At 45.7% G+C, this 22,634-nt stretch overlaps 6 protein-coding genes and 2 non-coding genes across 8 annotated transcripts; 5 read left to right on the forward strand and 3 right to left on the reverse strand.

Annotated features, from left to right (window-relative positions):
- The first annotated feature begins 1,492 nt into the window (after positions 1 to 1,492).
- TKL1 (transketolase) lies at positions 1,493 to 3,481 on the forward strand. Its single transcript, XM_019127303.1, has one exon. It carries the CDS (start codon positions 1,526 to 1,528, stop codon positions 3,461 to 3,463), a length of 1,938 nt encoding a protein of 645 aa, XP_018987501.1. The 5' UTR covers positions 1,493 to 1,525; the 3' UTR covers positions 3,464 to 3,481.
- A 4,521-nt stretch (positions 3,482 to 8,002) lies between these two features.
- BABINDRAFT_163986 (uncharacterized protein) lies at positions 8,003 to 8,959 on the forward strand (the record flags this gene model as incomplete). Its single annotated transcript, XM_019130211.1, has 1 exon — positions 8,003 to 8,959. One exon carries the CDS (start codon positions 8,003 to 8,005, stop codon positions 8,957 to 8,959), a length of 957 nt encoding a protein of 318 aa, XP_018987502.1.
- A 215-nt stretch (positions 8,960 to 9,174) lies between these two features.
- On the reverse strand, positions 9,175 to 9,247 carry BABINDRAFT_t62. Its single transcript has one exon. It is a non-coding gene; the product is annotated as a tRNA-Ala (tRNA).
- A 104-nt stretch (positions 9,248 to 9,351) lies between these two features.
- BABINDRAFT_158825 (uncharacterized protein) lies at positions 9,352 to 9,948 on the reverse strand. Its single transcript, XM_019127304.1, has one exon. It carries the CDS (start codon positions 9,909 to 9,911, stop codon positions 9,381 to 9,383), a length of 531 nt encoding a protein of 176 aa, XP_018987503.1. The 5' UTR covers positions 9,912 to 9,948; the 3' UTR covers positions 9,352 to 9,380.
- Positions 9,949 to 10,585: 637 nt separating this feature from the next.
- BABINDRAFT_t1 lies at positions 10,586 to 10,657 on the forward strand. The gene has a single exon. It is a non-coding gene; the product is annotated as a tRNA-Glu (tRNA).
- Positions 10,658 to 12,606: 1,949 nt separating this feature from the next.
- Positions 12,607 to 14,462, forward strand: BABINDRAFT_169616 (uncharacterized protein; the record flags this gene model as incomplete). The annotated part of the gene is made up of 3 exons (XM_019130678.1): positions 12,607 to 13,373; positions 14,052 to 14,091; positions 14,412 to 14,462. The coding sequence occupies 3 exons, from the start codon at positions 12,607 to 12,609 to the stop codon at positions 14,460 to 14,462; spliced, it is 858 nt and encodes a 285-aa protein (XP_018987504.1).
- Positions 14,463 to 15,684: 1,222 nt separating this feature from the next.
- BABINDRAFT_5181 (uncharacterized protein) lies at positions 15,685 to 16,569 on the reverse strand (the record flags this gene model as incomplete). The annotated part of the gene is made up of 1 exon (XM_019132167.1): positions 15,685 to 16,569. One exon carries the CDS (start codon positions 16,567 to 16,569, stop codon positions 15,685 to 15,687), a length of 885 nt encoding a protein of 294 aa, XP_018987505.1.
- A 2,032-nt stretch (positions 16,570 to 18,601) lies between these two features.
- BABINDRAFT_5182 (uncharacterized protein) lies at positions 18,602 to 20,453 on the forward strand (the record flags this gene model as incomplete). Its single annotated transcript, XM_019132168.1, has 2 exons — positions 18,602 to 18,626; positions 18,673 to 20,453. 2 exons carry the CDS (start codon positions 18,602 to 18,604, stop codon positions 20,451 to 20,453), a joined length of 1,806 nt encoding a protein of 601 aa, XP_018987506.1.
- Between the last annotated feature and the right edge of the window lie 2,181 nt (positions 20,454 to 22,634).

The following is a 22,634-nucleotide window of genomic DNA, read 5'->3' on the forward strand; positions in this document are numbered from 1 at the left end:
ATGTTCCGACGCTTCCGTAGCTGCCTGCATCGATGGTCAAGAGCGCAATTTTACCTCATCGGCTAATTGAATAATTTACCTTTTATACAGAACTTTGAATATTGCAGAAAATTTACGAGACAATACCCAACCAAAAACCCATTAAACTTCGTAGGAACTAATTCGCTATATCAAAATTGCGAAACAATATCTGTTTCACCTGACAGGCCTGGCAGAAAGATCTAATTAAAAACAAACCTGTTAAATGCCCATCTAATTAAATGGGACAGTTTTTGTTATCCGTTGTGTTTTCGTAGGAATCCCACTGTATGGAGTCTTAAACGACAACTCTCCATCAATATATTTGTTTTCGTTTTTAGTTCATTACGGATGAAAATCTGAATGAAAGCTAACAACCCTTACTTCCCATGCGTTTTAGACAAATTCCTCTCTTGTATGTATCCGAAACGGGCTTAAGTTTCTATGAAAAATCAGTACCAACATTTCTATTGCATTCCCGCCTCTTGTTCAAAAAGACTCTAATAGCCTACATATTCAGTCGATAAACGTCAGTACTACCTCAAGGAGTTCGACTTTTTAGCCACTCTATCTGTGATATTCACCCTTTTTGACGTCGATATTAACCGCTTCCTAAGAATCCCCCGTATCTAGTCATATTCAACATTGCTTTTTCGGCGGAACAGTGCTGTGCCGGAGATTTTATCTTTGCTTTGCCCGCGTAATCTTTTATCCTTAGAGATTGCCAGCACTCTCTAATACGGTCACATTCTAGGTGGGGTGCTGACCGCACACGTCGATGGGATTTCCGAGGATGGTTCTGAAGAAGAAAAGGAGATCACCCCTCGTTCCCGGGCATACCCCAGCTTCATATACGGAAAGTATTTATCCTCCGGCTGTATGCTATTCGCCTTGCACAGACTTTGCAACCTGTAGGTTGCTTCCCCGCAGGTTCCGCTCATTCATAGTTCCGTACAATTAGTAATTTTCGTATACACAATAGTCATGGGGTCCCACCTCGGGCACAGTGGCTTCCGACCCCGGCACAGCGGCTTCCGACCCCGTAGTTCCTGGTGAACCTGAATAAGCCTGTACCTAAGCATATGACTAATCTGCAAGAGCCACAAAGTCTGGACTTCTCCCCTCCGATGCGTGCGCGTACCGATCCCGGAGTTCATTCTCCCCTCGTATTCCGAGGGCAACAGCGCTTGCGCTTATCGCCAACCAGGCACGCATCACGTGGATTACACGGGCCGACCCTACAAATAATTACGTAACCCGGCCAACACGGATCGAGTCCCAACCCAAAGAGGGGCAGCGACGCCGACCCCGATTTTTTCACCTCGTGGGTGCCCTGATTTTGTATATATTTGCGCCTCCCCCGTAATTCCTTTACTCCGCTTTCACCTACTCCCCATCATTACATACAATGGCTTTCTCCGACATCGATATCAAGGCCATCAACACCATCCGTCTTCTCGCCGTCGACGCTGTTGCCAAGGCAAACTCGGGCCACCCAGGTGCTCCGATGGGCTTGGCCCCAGCCGCCCACGTGCTCTACTCCCAGATGAGATTTAACCCAAAGAACCCTGAATGGTTGAACAGAGACAGATTTGTGCTCTCCAACGGCCATGCGTGCGCCCTTTTGTACTCTCTCCTCCACTTGTTCGGCTACGACTTCTCTCTTGACGACTTGCGTAACTTTAGACAGTTGAACTCCAAGACCCCAGGTCACCCTGAGTTTGAATTGCCAGGTGTCGAGGTCACCACTGGCCCATTGGGTCAAGGTATCTGTAACGCCATCGGTATGGCCATGGCCCAGGCTCACATCGCTGCCAGGTTCAACAAGCCAAACTTCGAAATCTCTAATAACTACACCTACTGTATCTTCGGTGACGGGTGTATGATGGAGGGTGTTGCCTCCGAAGCCATGTCCCTTGCCGGTCACTTGAAGTTGAACAAGTTGATCGCCTTCTACGACGACAACCACATCTCCATCGACGGTAACACCAACTGCGCCTTCACCGAAGACGTCACCCAGAGATTGGAGGCGTACGGCTGGAACGTTATCTGGGTCAAGGATGGTAACAACGATATTGAGGGTGTGGCTAAGGCTATTGAGCAGGCCAAGAAGGTCACCGACAAGCCAACCTGTATCAGATTGACCACCACCATTGGTTACGGCTCCTTGAACGAGGGCACCCATGGTGTGCACGGTTCTCCATTGAAGCCAGCCGACATCAAGCAATTGAAGGAAAAGTGGGGTTTCAACCCTGATGAGTCCTTTGTGGTCCCACAGGAAGTCCATGACTTGTACCAAAAGACCATTGACTCCGGTATTGCCGCCGAACAGGAATGGAACGCGTTGTTCTCCAAGTACGCTGTCCAGTACCCAGAAGAGGCGGCTGAGTTGAGCAGAAGAATCAGCGGTGAGTTTCCAGCGAACTGGACCTCCAAGTTGCCTGTCTACACCCCAGCAGACGCCGCTGTCGCCTCCAGAAAGTTGTCTGAGATCGTCATCGAGTCCGTCCACGACACCCTCCCAGAGTTGATTGGTGGCTCCGCCGATTTAACTGGCTCCAACTTGACCAGATGGAAGGAGGCAATCGACTTCCAGCCTCCGTCCACCGGATTGGGTACGTACGCCGGTAGATACATCAGATACGGTGTCAGAGAGCACGGGATGGGTGCCATCATGAACGGTATCTCTGCCTACGGTGCCTTCAAGACCTACGGTGGTACTTTCTTGAACTTTGTTTCCTACGCCTCCGGTGCCTTAAGATTGTCTGCCCTCTCTGGCCACCCAGTCATCTGGGTCGCCACCCACGACTCCATTGGTTTGGGTGAGGACGGTCCAACCCACCAGCCTATCGAGACCTTGGCCCATTTCAGAGCTCTTCCGAACTGCATGGTCTGGAGACCGGCTGACGGTAATGAGACTTCTGCAGCCTATAAGCAGGCCTTGGAATCCAAGCACACCCCGTCGGTGATTGCCTTGTCCAGACAGAACTTGCCACAGTTGGAAGGTTCTTCCATCGCCAAGGCCTCTAGAGGTGGTTACACCTTGGTCGAGAAGGCCGATGCCGACATCATCCTTATTTCCACTGGTTCCGAAGTGTCTTTGGCTGTGGAAGCCTCTAAGTTCTTGGAGGAAACCAAGGGTATCAAGGCCGGCGTTGTCTCCTTGCCAGACTTCCACACCTTCGACCAGCAGTCTCATGACTACAGATTGTCTGTTCTCCCAGATGGTGTCCCAATCTTGTCCATCGAAGTCATGTCCACCTCCGGTTGGGCCAAGTACTCTCACCAACAGTTTGGTTTGGACAGATTCGGTGCCTCCGGTCCAGCTCCAAAGGTCTACGACTTCTTCGAGTTCAACAAAGAGGGTGTTGCTTCCAGAGCCGAGAAGACTGTTGCTTTCTACAAGGGTAAGCACGTTTCTTCTCCTTTGAACAAGGCTTTCTAAGCCGCGCCCGTTCCCTGGTGTAGTTTTGTATACTTATAAATAAAGATATTGTTTAAGTTGTGTAAGTTATCCGAGGTTTGATGGCCTAGCTAGGTGTAATATAAGGTGGGTCACTTCCGAGTGAGATATAGCTGTTTTCGCTCGATAGCTGTGTAACGGTAATGCCGAGATTCAGGACACTGTGATCTCTCACCGGAAGGTACGGTAAATGGCTCACCTCTGTGTCTTCCGTCCAAGCTGGTTGGCTGAGCATGAGGTTTTCTCCTTAGTTTCTGGTGAATCATCCCCTGTTTGTCATGGTGCCAGCTTCTCAATCTTTCCGCTGGAATCGATAATAGCTTTTGGAGATTGTCAAATATTACACGCGGTATATCTATCCAGATGGCAGCGTTTTACTTTATTCATAACATATATACACTTTAGAGAGGATGAATAAGTCTTTATATGCCGACAATACTGGTTAAATCAGACAAGGTAGGGGCATGAGTGACGTGCGATGAGGTAACTCTTGCTATTAGCACACGTTGAGTAGTGGCTGGTTCCAATAACGTTCATATCCAATACATTCCAGTCAACCGTTTGATTTTGAATAAAAAATTGAGTTCTAGCATCCCCAGGTGTGTAGCAATGATTAAAAGTGTGTTTAGAAATCTATATCACCTCTTGGATTACAGTGCGCTCTGGAGACTTTGAGAAGGAAAAGTTTAATGCCAATGTTATTCTAGATCATCCTTATGCGTAGACGATTCATCGGTGGTGTCACATAGTCTCTAGATTTTATGATATTTAATTTTGGCGCAAGGGTATTCAGCTCTCTAATGATAAATAGGTCCATTTTCGACTAATTGGGCCCTGTAGATCACAGATACAAGAAAGGTCTTGCGAGTCCTCAGTAATCGACAAAGTGACTGAATAACGCAATGACTGATCCCACTTTCTCCTCTAAGTAAAATTATGGTACTTCTGCTTTCATCTTAATTGGTTTTGTTGAGATTGATACGTGTAATGAATGTTATATGGTTAGCCTATTAGCTCTATTCACCGCCGTGTGGTGATTGGGACCGGAAAAGCAGTACCTTTTGAGTGTAAAGCCGATACATAAGGTCTATCCAGTACGTCTCTGGTAAGTTAGGGCTTTCTGGAAATGATTTCCGATCACAGCTATTTTATTGTAGCAGGTTTCGGTTGCTGGCTTTGTAGAACCCCCTCGATAATTAGGCAGCTAGTGATGCTTCTCGTAGATGTAAAATTCTTTGATTACTAGGTTTAAATTCTTCGAAGATTGGGTCTGTGTAGCATGCTAAAAGTATCCAGGTATTGGAACCCCGATTCGGCTATAAAAAACATGCATCCTTAAACTTTCGTTGTTAGGCAAGGTATCTTATCTCCTTTTAAACCGACTAGAACGCTGTAACGGGCCAGCTTGAGGACCATCCCGATTCCAAAAACTGGATGAAAAACTACCGATTCGCTGAAGTAGCAAGGAAAAGTTGGCATGAGTCTACAATTATCCCTGCTGCCTTGGGTCACAAAGCTTCGGGAGAATACTCTGAAGTATTTTATATATAGCTCTGATACCCGGTAATATAGATAGACCTGGCTGTAGTCCGTAATAATCACTATCTGAATTTTTTTTTCCTCTATTCTCCTTTGGTAGCTTTCTGCAAGACTTAAATTTGGTTTTGTTTCCTCAAGTCCCTTTGTTGCTCTTTATCGTAAAACAGTTACATGTCTCCCCTTTCACAGTCTGATGGGAGTGAGGCAGCACGCATGTGCACATGCACTATACATACTATTGCTAGCATTGTTACGCTTAGGTCGCATAATACTGCATATCTTTTTCAGATATCTTGTTTGTGATAATTTTAATTAGTTCTAGGAGTGAGCTCTTTTGGATGCAAGGGTTGGGGCATGCACAATCCCTCATTGAATAGGCGTAACCTAACCCTCCCAACATCCTTCTACGCCTAAAACTAAAATAGCTCGCTTGATAATGATCTAAGGAGTAATAACCTCTATAGAAACTCAAAAACCGTGAATGGAAACCGATTAAACAAATACTGAATGCGATTTCTGCAGAACGAGCACAAGATATTTAGATCTTCAATCTAACGCTCTCCCAGCTGAGCTAAAGCTGTAAAAAATTGACTCTGATCTTTTAGTGTTTGCCGTGTGTAACTATATGAACATACGAAGTCCGTCTTACGGAATTTTTAGGTTTCGAAGGATTGATAGTATTTAAGCGGTGGTATGCGATGTATATCTGAATGTTTGAACCATATCTACAAGCTACTTAAGGTTGTTTGTTGCAACCTGATATATTTATATGATTGAAATACAATTCATGTAGTATATCTAGCAAACAGTAGATGTTTAGCTAACTTTTTGGTATAGTACCTTTTTTTGTTGCTTGTTTGTTTCGTTATGCTTCAAGTTTTGATTTATATATTTAATATTTTGAACATATATTATCATATTAGTTATTAAATATACCATTTTAATCCTTGTTGATGGCAGCCTCCTAGCAAATATCTCTATGCTGTGTATAGCTCACATGTTAACCTAATTAAAGATATATAAAGCAAGCGAGGCCAGTTTATCAGTATATATCGTTTATGTTCATCTGCCTGTGTTAACTTTAGAATGCTCCACTCAATCTTGATAGAAGCCGTATTTTCAACGTTGAGGTTAAATCCTGCGCTGACGAGCTACTTGGTCGTTGACCAACTACACTGAATATCGGCGCTACTAAGCTGGTTGTACATAACACAACTTGCTGGTGTCTATACCCTCCACCAAATACCCCGCTGCGTCACTCGGCCCATAGTAAAAGGCATTCTTAAGGATATATTGTCGACTTTCCAACGTTTCTTCGTCACATTAGTCGGAAGCGTAATACCTCTCACCTGCAACCCCAAGCCTGTTACGATAATGGTATTCACTGGTATTAGCCCAAGATTATCAAACGCATAGACAATGTCTATAACGTCTGTCAAAACTCTGGTGGTTGGTTTTATCTCTCATAAATCTGGTATTCACCCAGTTGCAGCTTCCTAAACAGCATTTACTCTGCTAGTGATAGGGGCCACCTCAGTGATATGCGTGCCATGCTAGTGTATTTCCTGTGGGGTTGGTATGCAAGTAGAGGCAGGAGAGCCCCTTTTTGGAAAAGGCGCGTCCCGTACGTCATTAGACGATACATCCGGTATGATGTAACCATAACAGAGAAATGGATCTGCATTTCGCTTATCTCCTTCTATCCAAAATAAGTTTGGCGAAACCTTGAACCTCTCCTTCATAATCGCAGACTGTCATTCTCCTGTCTCCCAGGCCTTTGGCTTCAACTACAGTTTGGGTTAGGGTGACCTGCGTGTACATGCGGTGGGCATTGTTCAAGAGCTATTTATGGGCCGATTCTCCTGTCGACTACGAAAAACCCACCGCTTAAAGTTAGCTGTTGCAAGGAAGGCCAGCTTAACCCTTCTCAGGCGAGGAATTTTATTTCCGATGCAGGGTCTATCCTTATAGCAAAATGGTATAGTGAGGTGTAATAAGACTTGGTGTATCATCAATATGCTCAAGCTAGCAAGGAAGAAACGCGTTACGTTAGTGTCCACCACATATACTTTTTAGTCTGCAACGCCTTTTTCTTAGACTAAAAAGCTAGTACAGGGATACATACTACCAGGACCAAACATCTCGCTTCCAAATCTGCATGTCCAATACTAAAGATGCCATTTAATACCGCGGACGTTACCGGCAGGTATCCTCTTACCTCTAATCGTATAATACGAAGCAGATTATACGACATTTTGGTATCCTATCTTCCTCATCCTGATTTTGCAATATATCGTCACCTTACAACGACGATGACTCAACTCCCCCCTGCCTGTACCTTGTTTATATAATGGGTTGTCTCTTGGTTACCTAATAGTGTCCGCTAATATCTACTAGGTATAACACTTCCCTTTACGTTCGGTAGACGGATGGTGAAGTACAGGTCCCCTAAGGGCATGTTTCAGGTGAGTTACATAATCCCCTTCAGCAGCAGTGACGACTGCTTTGCTCTATTAAAACGGTCACTCAATTTTCCTAAACCTGTTCAATTAGGGTTACCCTAGCATTTCACGTAGCCCAAAGGATTAGTCGCTGTGATGAAAACTATATGCACGGTTAAACGCTGATTTAAGCGAGCGTTGTCCTATCAGTTGAATAAACCGGAGGCTCCTATATGTAAATACATGCATGCAGGTAAATGTAGTATAACCCATTTCACATTATACGATTGGAGGTACGTGGCCCAGAACGATCTGTCCGTCTAGTGTCCTTGCTGCGCCCAAATAAAGAGCATTTACGACCTTTGCAATCTACATGCTTGGCCGCCAGAAACGTTTCGTGTGGGACTTTAAAAAACTGCGATGCTGCGCACGTTTGCGCCTGGAAACTCCCAATGACAACCGCTAGCCCCTTATATAAGCATCTCTGGGGTCCTAAATAGTCCAATTTGGTCAGCTTCTCCCGTTCGCTTATTGCCTGCTCATGTTCAAATCAATCGACAGTGCACGTTCCCGTTGGAGTCGCCACAAGACTAAGGATAATTCAGGAAGCAGCCCTAATGGTTCCAGCCCGGGGACGGTATTGCCAGTGTACCAAGCCAGAACCATAAACAGTGCATTTTTTGGAGACTCGGGAACGGTTTCTGAGGGGACTGAAGACACAGAGGAGACGGTTCCTGTCACGTACTGGAATCTTGTGCACGAGGAATTTACCGCCAGCGAAATATCCATCATCAAGCATTGCTGGTACCACGGAGCAGTCGAAAACGGGTCTACATCACCCTCCAGTGAGTCTTCTGCATCGACCTTGTACCAGCCTGAAGTCTCCTCCAACGGTCCGTCCCCTATCTCGCAGAGAAGCTTCAAGGAATGTCTTTCATCCGATCAGTTCTGGGAAACGGTGTATCTGCGTTTAGGAGAAACGGAGCCAGAGCTCGTTACGCATTTACCTCGGTACACCCATCAAACCACAGCCATCAATCTGATTGTCAACTTGACCATCTCAAACTTGGAAAATTTACCCAAGGTTCAAGACTACCTCGTCAAATTGGGTCGGGCTCACGATAGACTCTACATTCCGGATCCCATCCACTTAGGCTTCAAAAGAAAACAGCAACTTCCTCTGGGTACTGATAGGAAGAGCACAATATTGATCATGAGTCGGAAATTGGGTACAGTCATTTTTGCATGCCTTGATGAGTACTGTCTGTTGAAATCCATCTCCATTCCGTCGGCGTTGTACGACTCAGAAAAACCGAAAGGCCAGCTGGCCGAAGACTTTTTTCGCTGTAAAAGACAGACCCAGTACCAAGAGTTATTTGATGTGTACAACAGAATTTGGCGCTTCATTTGCCGCTCCATGGTTGTCGGGCTTGATTCCAATGGGGTGATACAACTAGCCGATAATGAAATGCGTTTGCGTTCGTCATTTGCTTCCTGACTGTACTGATTATTGGATCCCATAATATATCTGTATGTCTATTGTTATTGGAATGATATCCTTTCGCCATGTATAAATCATGATACCAAAAGGCGATGACATCCGTATACGTTTTGGCTTTGAAACTTAAATAGTTATAAAGTAGGGTATACCGAGCTAGCCGTAATTTTAACTCGCATAAATATAATCTAGCGAAATTTTTCTAATGAAAAAAATGGACGAGTCAGGAGTCGAACCCGAGACCTTTCACATGCTAAGCGAACGCGCTACCAACTACGCCACACGCCCTTACTCTTGAGAGAGGAAAACTCATGTACTGATTATCAAACATACCCAAGATATTATCTTTCTAAAAGCAGTGGAAATGACCCCCAGTCATTTCTACAATCTTTCGCCCCTTTGCTTCAGTATTAGCACCTAACTAGTAAATTTCATGGTGAGAATCGGTTAAATACTCTACGCTGACCAACCTGTCGCTGGCAAAGGTCTTATCGCCCGAGCCTGACTCGTAGAGTGTTTTAAACGTACTCTTCTCGTCTGCATGGAATAAATTTTGGAGCATTATCCTTAAATTATCCACTATCCCTGAATTTTTCTCGTCACAGACCCAGGTGATCTTCTTCCAGTCAAGGATTCCCTCGTCAACGAGCTTTGGTGTATGGAACCCCCGCGGAATCTCTGCCAAGTCAGCTGTGAAGACGTACATGCCTCCTAAATTCTCCCCATCTTTAAACCAGGTCATGACACCCCTCAGCTGGTAGTTGCTGATCACCAAACCGGTTTCTTCTTGTGTCTCCCTGATGATGCAATCCATCGGCGTCTCGCCCGGCGAAAACTTTCCCCCTACGCCGTTCCAGCGGCCCATCCATGGATGCTTTTGGCGGTTGAGCAAAAGGATTTCATTTGTGCTCGTACAGCGAATAATCCCATACGTGTATTTGTATTGTGGCATTGAAATGTGTAACTTCTGTAAAATAATAAGCGAAGTTGAGGATGAATTACGGGACACCTGTAAGTCATTTTTCACTCACGCATATAGTCTACGACTGACGCGTTTACCGGATAATTACGCGTCTCGCGTCCCTCGTTAGGAAACCAAGTGATTGGACGGCTCGAGTTCAGAGGTTTATGCATTTCCGGATATATATAATCATACTGGTAAGTACTTAAAGATGAGAGTAAAAGCCAAGGAATATGGAGGTGGGCGTAGGTATCGTTGAATTTGCCACAAGTATTTTATCCGGAATCCGTCCATGGTATACAACCTGAATGAGATTTTTGGGAGAGGCCAAAACAAGGCAGTTTTGGCCATAGTCTAATTACCAGTAAACGGTTATACGAAGTTCAAAGCTGAGAAAGGAACCAATCCTTTGTGTTAGGCGCGTTACTAATAGAGGAACTCACTGTAGTGTAGAGAATATAAATCATGGGGTCGCAGGGCCATTTACCCGAAATTCCGGACGAGGCCCCTGGTCCACCAGTCTGGATCGGGACGTTTCACATTATTGTTGACCTCTAGACGTAGCTGCTGTATCCCATTGTATAATGAAACTCTGGTGCCCTTTGGATCCACACGTGATAGGCGATCAAGGATTCACTACAACTGCTTTTTAAGCTATATATTATTCCGATATAGTGTAACGGCTAGCACGGTTCGCTTTCACCGAGCAAACCCGGGTTCGACTCCCGGTATCGGAGTTTAGTTTTTTTGCATTTATTCTCTTTAAAACAGAGAAAATATATCAATTCTGCGTACCATGTATGTCCGTCTCGTGGCGTAATCTAGGCTACCAACCGGCAAAGTAGGCAGGGGCAGCTGCATCTCTTTTTTGGCTTAAACTTGTCTATAACCTCCCTGTATTGTTCTAGGTTGAATGTGTAGCCAAATTCTAGTAAAAGTTATCGGATAAAGCTGTGCTGAAGTTTACGGGATTCGGGGGCACTGCGGATATTAGTATTAAGGTCTACTGGAAACTCAGGCGGAACTAGTTTGATCCTGTTTGGCCAGGATGTTTTTTTTTTCGCACTTACAGAGTTCATCAGTAACGAATGTCCATATTATAGGAGCTGGTCTGCATGGCTCAGCATCGGAAATCTGCCACTGGGCACATGGCTTTAAGTAAGTTTTACTGTCTGTGTACAAGTCAGCTATCTTACACTCCGAATACAAAGCCAGATTTGAAAAATGAAAAATACGTGATTAGAGTCTAGTAACCTTTTAGAGTCAAAAAGCACACACCTATGATCTCGCTACATGTCTTCATGGTGCAATCCTCGGAATGTATGGGCAAATAATGCAGGGCCTACTGGTAATTATGAACAGTTATGGAATTCACCGCAAGTTGAATTTTCAAATTATAATTCAGACCATCAACATTTAGGTTAGCTAGCCCCGGTCTTAACTTTTACGAAACAGCTTTTCCGCTATGTCTTGCCGAATTTGGGCAAACTGTTTGCAATTAAATACTCGAAAATTATCACCCCTGATATAGTGGCCAAGGGAGACACAGTTTTGTCATGGTACAGCCCTGTTAACTATTCCCCGGGAGGAACTACTCTAGTTGGGCCAATCAGCAATGTAAAGAATGACAACGAGAGAAATATACCAAACCCTGAGAACTTTTACTTTAGCAATGATTTATTCGATACATACAACTTTCTCGAAGATTTCCAATCTAACGACTCGAGAATCGTTACCCAATTCACGCAAGTCCTGCCCTGAAGATAGACACCGAAAACACTTACAACCGCCCTATGTCGCTCTTCCCTGGATCAGTTCCAGTTGCAAGGTCTGGCCCAATTCAGTCTTTTAGTAATCAATCTCACAGTCAGTTGCTTTTGTACAACTCGGACTTATTGGAAAAAGCCGAGCCACCGCGAGGCAGTTTTTGCAGAAGACAATATCTATGAGTTATTCAAGATATCGAAATAAGCCAAATAACCAAAGAAACAGGCGTGGTTTCTGTTTAGAGAGATATTGTTTTTGAGTAAACTTCATATATAGCCGTGTGTCCGGGTTAATATTCAAAAAAAAGGGGGGGTAGCCTAGTCTGAGGAAGCACTGAGTGTAAAAGTGTGACTGAAACAGATCAATATTAACCTGAAATAATAGATATATTACTCATTAGTTTGATATTTAAAGACATTTCATACGCAGCCTAACTTTGGTGTGCTAGGACTGTAACCATAACTCTCGGAAGATGCATTGCTTCTCCGTATATAAATGTCGCATCACCGTCGAGCTCCAATGCATACAACAACAAATCCCTTGAAGATTATGTCCAAAGTCTCCGTCTGTAAATATAGCTTCTGGAAATTTTAATCCTTTTCCGTTGCATAATCTCAGAATAAACTGTATAAATTAGCAATCCCGCTTAGATCTGGGAAACCACCTATGTGGCATAAAAAGTAAAAAATAAACTCCGCTATCGCAAGCTATTATTTCTTAGTGAATTCAAATGGTGCTAACAGCCACTCTATATTGGAAAGATCATAACTCAGATATATTTGAAAATAGCCCCGATTAGCAGAATCCATGCTACTAGAGCCCATAGATCCTGTATAAACCGCGCATCGGTTTAACAAAGTACGCACGTCTTGTTGACACCTTGGTCTGTCTTAGAATGCCTCCTTTGCCGATGGACAAAATGAAAGGGATATCCCATTTGATCCTAGTTCCTGGACACTCTATCTGGAAACCATCCTCCAGTGCCTCTCTCGGTGCCTCACAAGACGAATGGTACTTGGAAGGCTTCCAAAAAGATGGAAGAGACCACATGTGTTTTGTGAACCATATCGTAAGTGCCATTCACATCTTGATAGATGAATGGGATACCTCTATGGTGATATTTTCTGGCGGACAAACCAAAATCCAAGCAGGTCCAATTTCTGAGTCTCAATCATACCGAAATTTGGCCGAGCGATTGCTCACAACCGGAGCATACGCAAAATTCAAGGAAACATTGGGCTCGGACCATGGGATGCTTACCGAGTCAGAGTTGGGTAAATTCACGAACGAGAATCCATCCGATCAGTATGAGCATGCTTCATTGATGTCTCGTATATACACAGAAGAGTTTGCCCGCGACTCGTTCGAAAACGTGGTCCTCTCTCTCCTACGATTCAAGCAGATCACAGGCACGTACCCTCAGAAGCTCACTATTGTGGGTTTTGAATTCAAAAGAGCCCGCTTCGTGGACCACCACTTATCAACCCTAGGGTTCCCAGCGGGCCGAGTTCAGTATATCGGAAACTCCCCTACGCCACCCATAGAAGACGACCGGGAGTACTTTAGGAGTCTACGTGCGGCGGAGTGTAAAAATGCGGTTTCTCTATTTATGAAGGATTTATGGGGTTGTGCGCCTCCTTTGCTTGACAAAAAGTCGACCCGCGATCCCTTTAATAGAGGATACGGGTATGCTAGCATGGCCACTGAGTCTGAACACGATGAAGCGTTGGTAGAACTAGCCAGAATTACAGTCATGGGAAGGGGGGCTTTAACGGATTCTGGTTTGAAGTTCATTCGCAAGGGAGTGCTAGCCTCCCTTGCCTGGTAATCTAGTTCATAGACTTCAACACCCGGTACTTTAATTTTATCTCAAGCTTGACTTTGTTGTAAAACTGTTCCTTAAGCTTAGCTTGCCCATTAGCTTCATCGCTATCTTCGAGATCTTGGTAAAATGCATACTCCTTAGCAACAAAATCGTCGCCATTGGTCTTCGACGTGGAGTGGAAGTAGGCGTTGATCTCGTTACCGATTCTCCACCACTGGTTTGCGGAAGTGGTGTTTTGTAAGCCATGGAAGTACAACTTCACTGCAAACTGGATAATGTCATTCCAGTCGCGGCCAATCTTCTCTCGAGAGAGGAGTTTGGTCTGAGCAAAGTAAAACTTGTCAAAGTGGAGGAGACTATAGAGAAGCTCGTCATCCTGCGATTCGGTGACGGAGCTGTAGTTAACGATAAGATGAATCTTGAACTTTATCAATAAAACCATGATGATGTACGGCAACAACTCCACAAAGTCACACTTTGCGAGCGCGTCGCTCTTTCCAGGAGCCATCATCCCCTGGTATGCCACCGCTTTGTCCCAGATTAACCGCACAAGCCACAATTCGTCTTTCCCCTTTTCTGGTCCATTTTCGTGCGTGAATTCTCTAATCATCAATAACCTGAACCACTTGATCATCCAGATTCGGTTGTCAATCTTGTTTTTCACGTTGATCAAATAAAACAAGTTGTAGTCGAGCTGCTCAAAGGCCAGGGTAAACTTCTCGATCTCGGAGAGCAACGTCTCATCCTGGAGATAGAAGGAGCTGTAAACAGACCTGGTGATGAAGATGTTCTCCCCTTCGGCACCCGCCAACAATAGGTGGTTTGCCATGAAAAAGGCATGCGGTTTGGCGTTATCCAGCTGAAAGAGGTCCGAGATAAAGCGTTTATCTCCTGTCAAGATCACCTCGCTAGAAGCGCTGGAAGATAAGCTATTCCGGTATAAGTTGTAGTATACAACTCCACAGATTTCGTGGAGTCCTTGTTTGTAGGGAATATTGTGCCGTTTAACGAAAAGGTAGAGCATCTCAATGATGTTTCTTTTGTGGATGATGGACTGTCCTTGGCTCCGTGCGTCATCATAGAATTGCATATGAGGAAAGATTCGCTTGACGTCCATCACGATATACTTTAACAAATCTGTGTTTGACATGTCATTTATCAACGTTCTCTTCTCATTAGTGGTTTTTGCTTCACCGGAGAGAGGATCTAGCGGAACACCGGCTTCAGTCACCAAGGACCCTGTCTTTCTCTTGGCCATTGCTCGCTTCCTGTAGAACACATCGTCCACATCCAAGTTCTCAAAGGGCGGCGGAAACTCTTTCTTCAAGGATGCATATTGCAAGTGGAATCCCAGTAACTGCATTTTATTTCTCTCAAAATCAAGGATTTTCGTGGTGTTTTGGAACAAATAGGTGGAGTACCACAACAAAGACGAAGCAAGTGATGTGTCTGAGCCTCCCCGCGTGATGGCATTGCACAATTTCAGTAAGTCGTTCTCATAGTCCTGGATGACTTTAAGTATGGGCTGGGTCATGGTGAATAGGTATTTGAGGCCCGTTACAAAAGAAATGGTAAAGCTCAATAGTTCTTATCTCGTCCGATCTACCATATCTTGAAATCTTTTCGAACCAAGCACACGCTTGCGATTGTGTATATGCAGGACTAGTACTGGATTTAGTAGCATGGCCTCACTATTAATTCGACACCAGAACCGGTTTTTGTTTATTCGAGGTGGCTGAAACGTCTCAAAGTGGTAACTGGCAGCTTGAATGTTAGACCATAGTTAAAGCATATGGAACCCTGTACATATCTCTGGTCGTATAACTTATTAATTATTCAAGTTGGCTGCACAATGTTTTGTCATCTCCTAGGATAAGCGGAACATAACTAGGATACTCTTTATAAGATATATACAGGGAGGAAGAGTTGGTAATCCCTATATACTGAGGAAGATAGGATACCGAAAGCCAGTTTATAGCTGTCCTGTGGTTATTTTTGTCCGCATTCCCATGAAGGAAGCTACGTGCATATGGATATGAGGCACCGAGATGAAGGTGTACGAGTAGAAAAGTATGCCTTTAGTACACATGTAATGGAAAGAAAAAATTAAATATAAATACATATCCCTTTACACGATCGTAACAGAGGTGTCTCGTTTTCCAGAGAACTCTCTTAACTGGTACCGACTGCGTTGCCCATTACTTCAGCGGCCTTACCCACAATAACCTCGTGGTTGCTGTACACATTACATGCCAAGTAGAACACCAAGTCCTTGAAAACAATGATTCCCAACACAAAATTAAGCATAGGTAACCCATAGGAGTTGCTGCTTTCAATGTATCTGGTAAAATTCGGGATTAGTGACAAAAACCGGATCAAGGAGGTCCCGGCGAGATACATGGATCCCCAGAGAAGCAAGGTAAGCTCGTCCACCCGTTCACTTCTGTTCCAGTGGTTGAAATTGTGGATATCGGGTAAGACAAACAGGAAAATAAGATAAGTAAATGACAAGGAGCGTGCGGTACACTCCAAGAAGAACAAGGTTTTGGCGGCTTTTTCAAACGACGACAGATTGGCGGAACTCTTGTCGAATTCCGGGAGTTCAACAGAAGCAGTATCGAGGTTATATCTCGAGGAAATCTCTTTGATATCCTTCTCGCTTAAGGTCAAGGTTAAACAAATGGAAATAGTCAACGTCCCGACCCAGGCGATTACCCCCAACAACGGATGAGGTTCATTTTGGTGCATAATGTAATATACCAGGCACACCGAGAGTAAAAGCTGTGCGGGCAATACAAAATACTGAACCCCTTTGACACCAAGCAAACCCACCAATGTCTTGACGTTGAACAAGACCAACATGGTAAGAACGATTCCAACGCTCACCAAGTACCAGGCCGGTACCGCAACTTCAATCTCCTCCTTAGTCACAATATGAGAAAGCTGGGGGAAAAAAAGAGGAATAAAGGAAATCAAAATACAGAAAGTGGAGATCGAACGAAGGATGCCAAATCCTTGTCTCAACTCGTAGCTGCCTTGTGACATCTTGATAAACATGATGCGTGCGACTGACTTGAAAATGTGTCTGGGAAGTTAAAGGGATAGACAAAGAGAACTCAAGAAATATACTGGGAAGGTAGGATACCTTTCAATTTTATACTCTTTCGGCGACTCCTTAAAGTAAACAATGCCGGGGTAGTGTGTATAAACTCGAAGCGAGTTCCGCACGTAAGGCAGAGAGAGCAGCTGCATGTACCTTTCACGCTGCAGCCAGGGAGGCATCCACACCGGTTTCGCATAATCGCGAAAAGTATACACAGAGATAGGAACGGAGAACTGATTTTACGGGAAAGATGAGATTCATACAAGTTCACTAGCTATAATACCTCATTGAAACCTTTCAAGTGAGGAGTCCATCATCCTTGACCAGATCCAAACTTTGCCAGCGGCACACTTCTTTCCCCAGGTTTATAAACTTTAATCCTATGCACGTTTTTGTAAGCCAGGCGGCTTCCTTTGTATGCAGTACCGGTTTTAGTTTGACCCGAAAGGGGTCTCGCATTATTACCCTGTAAGTTTTCCTACTTAAGACCCTGCCTGGGTGTATTCTTGAGCCAATGTCTCATTCTGAAAACTCCCGGTCCGTAATTACCGCGGGTTATCTGTCGGTAACGTCAAATAGACCCCAAGAGAGATTTCTTCCCAAATTGACGTAATTACCCCATCACGATTAGCTTCCAGGCGTGCGTCCATAAACTTCCCAATATGGTGGGTCTTGGCATGGGTCTCTTTTTTTAAGACGTACGTGTACAGAACGCCTCAGGCCAACGCCTCCTTGTGGTTGATGCAGATTACATCTGGTGGCTCAGGGGGTTATATCGATCTGAGGTTATATGGCGTACACACGACTTGTTACCTTCTGTGGTGTGCACAAAATGTTTAAAGGGTCACCCCCTTGATGACTCTGGAAAATAGCAATATCAATACAGTTTACCCGGACTTTCTACCATAATCAAGAGGGTGGGGAGGTCCTTATTATCATGAGAATAACCATTTCACGCCATTCCGGACGAGAAGAAGAATCAGGTGGGCCGAAAGACGCCTGCGACGCATAGCGTAGCACCTTTAACACAACTCTAAGGTCGATTCAAACCTGAGATCTTCTGATCCTGCTCGAGCTGACACAGTATACTTTCCGGCCTTTGATAGGGCTACGCTACTACTTGACGAATTTACCTTACCTAGTGGTCCACTAGTTGGCTGCAATAGGCTCTAGAGTAACAGGTAATTTCTTCTGAACTATGTTTTCTACTGGTAAATTTTATCTGAGACAGTCCTAAGCCGCGGAAGCAAAATTAGCCGATAATTCCATTAAACCAGGGCATAATTATATAAAAGCAGGCGGCAACTCTTAAATTTAAAAAGAGGCCTATTTACGAAGCGGCCAAGCTAGCTTTTATTTTATTTTTTTTGTTGACCCAGCTCGCCTATTTGTAAAATAAATCTTTCACGTTCATGAAGCAGCATCATTCCCAGTTGCCCTAGCGAATGGTTTCGTGGTCTAGTTGGTCATAGCACCTGCTTAACACGCAGTAAGCACCCAATTAAACCCTGGACAAAATTATTCCCATTCATTTTATCTTGCATTGTTCAACCACGAGTAGATGTTGCTCTGTTTCTTTAATGGCCTCATCCACGTCTTGGAGACACGTTAGGTTTAGTCGATCTGGACTGCAGGCCTGCTAAATACTACGGCTGAGTTTGACAGATCAATACCTACGCTGCGACATCTTCACCACTACCCAAGAAATCATAGCCTTCAGACACGCCATATATATAGTAGTGGTATATCTCTTATTAATGGCCATCCTTACACGTATTTCTGGCCTCTACTCGCCCCCATCCACACGGTATCCATGACAGGTTTCTTAGTGCTGATAAATACACATAAGCGTAAAACACAGGCCCTAACTACACAGTTACTTGCACTGAAAAAGAAACCACGACAAGAAAAAGCGAAAAAAAATCGGCGGCACGTATCACAAGCTCATTTGATACCCGACACTCATCACCATCTAGAATCTGCATCATGTCTACTATCACCGAATTGTTCTGTATGTACTAATCCAGCAGCCGTGAGCGCAGTTACTAACCCTCCAGGTCGACAACCGAGAGCCGTGGAGTTGATACATGGCCACCCAGAGTACTCAAGCGTCACAGAGTTTGAAGGCTCCAGAGAGGAGTGCCGTATCGCGCTCTACTCCAAAAATGGATCGCGTTTTGCCTTCACGCAGCCGAAATACGTTATTGTGGCCGATCCAAACGACGGCTCCGTCACTAAGAAGTTGGAGCTCCCAGAGGTGTTTGACTTGCATTTCTCGCCCCTCGGAAACTACCTCTGCATGTGGTTGAAGCCGGTGAAGGATGCCGAATCAGGAAACTTCAACAACAACGTGCAGGTCTACGACATCCAGAATGACGCGATCATCGGCTCCTATAGCAACAAATCGCAGGCGGGGTGGAAGCCGCAGTTCACGGCGGACGAAAAGTTGATCACCAGAGCCACCAGCAACGGCATCAACTTCTTCGAGTTGACTAACTTGAACTTTGACAAACCGCTCCATAAGTTGAAGGTGGAAAACTACGCCAACTTCGAGTTGTCTCCGGGTTTGAACCCGGCCGTCGCGGTGTTCACCCCGGAGAAGAAGGGCCTCCCAGCCTCCGTCAAAGTCTACAACATCCCCAGCTTCAGCCAGCCGATCTGCCAGAAAACGTTTTTCAAGTCCGAACGGTGCCAGTTAAGATGGAACTCCTTGGGGACTGCCTTGTTGGCGCTTGCCTCCACTGATGTCGACTCCTCCAACAAGTCTTACTACGGCGAAACCAACTTGTATCTCTTGGGGATTGCCGGCGCCTACGACTCCCGTATCACCTTGGACAGAGAAGGTCCGATCCATGACATTACCTGGTCCCCGTCCTCTAGGGAATTTGCCGTCGTATACGGCTTCATGCCGGCCACTACCAGCTTCTTTGACGCCAGAGGGAACAACATCCATACGCTTCCGCCGGCCCCTAGAAACACCATCTTGTTCTCGCCGCATGCCAAGTTTGTGCTCGTCGCTGGGTTTGGGAACTTGCAAGGTACGGTCGACGTCTACGACAGACAAAACAAGTTTGCCAAGATCACCACCTTCGAGGCTGCCAACACGTCTGTCTGCCACTGGTCGCCGTGCGGCCGGTTCATCTTGACCGCAACCACTGCGCCTAGATTGAGAGTTGATAACGGCCTCAAGGTCTGGCACGCGAGCGGGAAGTTGATCTACATGAAGGACTACAAGGAGTTGTACAGCATCGCCTGGAGACCCCAGGATGTCTCCATCTTCCCAGCTTTGAAAAAGTTGGACGAGGCACCAGCGCCACACGAGTCTGTGGTCGCTCACATGGCTAGCAAGCCCCAGGCCGCCGCTGCCAGCAAACCCGCTGGGGCATACCGTCCACCGCACGCCAGACGTAACGGTGACGACGCCCCAGCGGCGCCAACCTCGTTATACCAACGCGAGATCTTGAGCTCCAGCTCTGTCAACAATGTCAGCTCATACCAGGCCCCGAGACAGAAGATCATCCCGGGCGCCCCAGCGCCGGTCGTCCAGGAGTCCAAGGCTGCGGCCAAGAATAGAAAGAAGAGAGAAGCCAAGAAGAATGAAACGCCAGAGCCAGTTGCCGCGCCTGTCGTCCAGGAAGAAGAGAAGGGTGCCGTTGTCGGTGGTGTTGCCTCCTTGGAGGAGAAGAAAATTAGATCGTTGTTGAAGAAGTTAAGAGCGATCGAGAGCTTGAAGATGAAGCAGGCCAAGGGTGAGCCGTTAGAAGACACCCAGGTGTTAAAGATCAACAACGAGGACACCATCAGAGGAGAGTTAGCGACCTTAGGGTGGTCGGAATAGATCCTTACGAATCAGCACATCAGTCCAAAGTATGACTCGTGTACTTGATTGATGATTTTCTTTTCGGTCTTAAGTGTAATTTGTTGTTTAGTTGTCTTATTATGACTGGTGACGAACAAAAAGCAATACGTATGTCAATCGCATGCATAATTTACCGTGTATTGTATTCTTACGTGCCCGTCATTTTCCTTCACACTAGGGCTGGACAGAGTGGGCCCAAGGATCCGTCGTCGGGACAGCCCTGAGGTATGTCTTACTTGATCGATGTAAATGGTCGTACTTGCTAGTCGATCGCGGAGGTAATCTTCCATATTGTATTGTTTAGCATCACCCCGGCTATAAGATGGGTTTATCTGCCTGTACACGTTACTGAATAGCATGGGGGTCACCTTAAATTACGTTGAATCTCATTGGTGGGTGTAGGACTCATATTAACCAGGTGCAGAAGTTTCATCATTGGATGCGTCTTTAGAATTAAAATATTATGTAACCCTTTCTCCATTTTTAGCCATATATCTGCGATACCAGGTGAAATACTCAAATCACTAGAGCACCAGTTAGTTCTATTGCCTAAATGACAAATACGGCGCGTATGCACAGGATGTGCGGCTTTTTTTTTTCCAAATATTTTTCATGCATAAATAATTTTCCACTCCACGATATCAGTCAACCCATCACTGTTATTCCCAATTTCCCGACACTATGGAAATCCCCCCGCAGGTGTCAGACACCAACAAGAAGAGAAAGAGAAAGAGAACGAAGAAGGCAACCAATCTGGAGGACAAGGCCCTTGAAACCACCATAGAAGTGGCTCCAGCCCCACCGGTTTCTCAGGATTTCGGTGCCTTCAAGGTCTTACTGCAAAACAAAAAGAGGCGGTTCGACGAGGAGGTGGAAGCGATTGAAACTTTTTCACCGCAGAATGAGGTTAAAGCCCTTATCAGCACCATTGAAGAAACGGATGTGAGCGACGCGCCACGGGACACCAGAGAAGCTGCGAAGGTTTTCAAGACCCAAGCCACCCGCGCAAGTTTCTATTCAGACTCCGAAGACGACGAGGAGGAGGTCCAAGCAGATCTGAAGTCGTATGCAGATGTCAAGGCGCGTGCAGCGGACCTCTTGGTGTCACGCGCAAAGCTCCCGGTATACCGCGTGCGTGCGAAGCTCGTGGACTACTATGTCGACAACCAGGTGCTCATTATCATCGGTGAGACCGGTTCGGGTAAATCCACCCAGATCCCCCAACTCATCTCCTCGCTTAACAAGAAAGCAGTGGCGGTCACCCAGCCCAGGCGTGTGGCCGCAATCAACTTGGCGACCAGAGTCAGCGAGGAATACGGGTGCCGCGTGGGGCAAGAGGTAGGGTACTCGGTGCGTTTTCAGAACGCAGCAACGAACCGTACCAAGATGAAGTACCTCACGGACGGTATGTTATTGCGTGAGCTCATGATGGACCCGAAGTTGTCTGCATACTCCACCGTCATTATCGATGAGGCACATGAACGTACCGTGTTGACGGATTTGATATTGGGCTTCTTAAAGGAATTGCTTCGCGGCATACGTACGGACTTGAAGGTAATTGTCATGTCCGCGACGTTGAACGCTGACAAGTTCTCCCAGTTCTTTGGCAACGCGCCGATTCTCTTCATCCCCGGAAAATTACATCCAGTAGAGACCTTCTACGTGAATAAGGTATCCGAGGACATTGTCGACAGCATGATCCACGCGGTGGTGCAACTCAACCAGGGCCAAGAGCACGGGGATGTGCTCTGTTTCTTACCCGGTCAAGAGGAAATCGATAAATGTGTGAACACGTTGGCGCTTTTGGCGCCACACTTGCCCAAGGAAGCGCCGATGATCCTTCCGTTACCGTTGTACGCGGCGTTAAGCCCCGCACAACAGGCCAAGATCTTTACGCCGGTGAAGAAGAACATGCGTAAGATCATTTTGGCGACTAATATCGCGGAAACTTCGGTAACAGTTCCCGGTGTGCGCTACGTGGTCGACTCAGGGCTCCGCAAGGTCAAGATATGGCGCCATCAGTTGGGTTTATCGACGCTTTTGACGGCACCAATCTCGCAGGCGTCTGCGACGCAGCGGATGGGAAGATCTGGGCGTGAATTCCCGGGTAAGACGTTCCGCCTCTACACCGAGAAGGACTTCCAGAAGTTGCCAACGCAG

Source organism: Babjeviella inositovora (genome assembly GCF_001661335.1).
Source record: "Babjeviella inositovora NRRL Y-12698 unplaced genomic scaffold BABINscaffold_1, whole genome shotgun sequence".
Taxonomy (NCBI): Eukaryota; Fungi; Ascomycota; class Pichiomycetes; order Serinales; genus Babjeviella; species Babjeviella inositovora.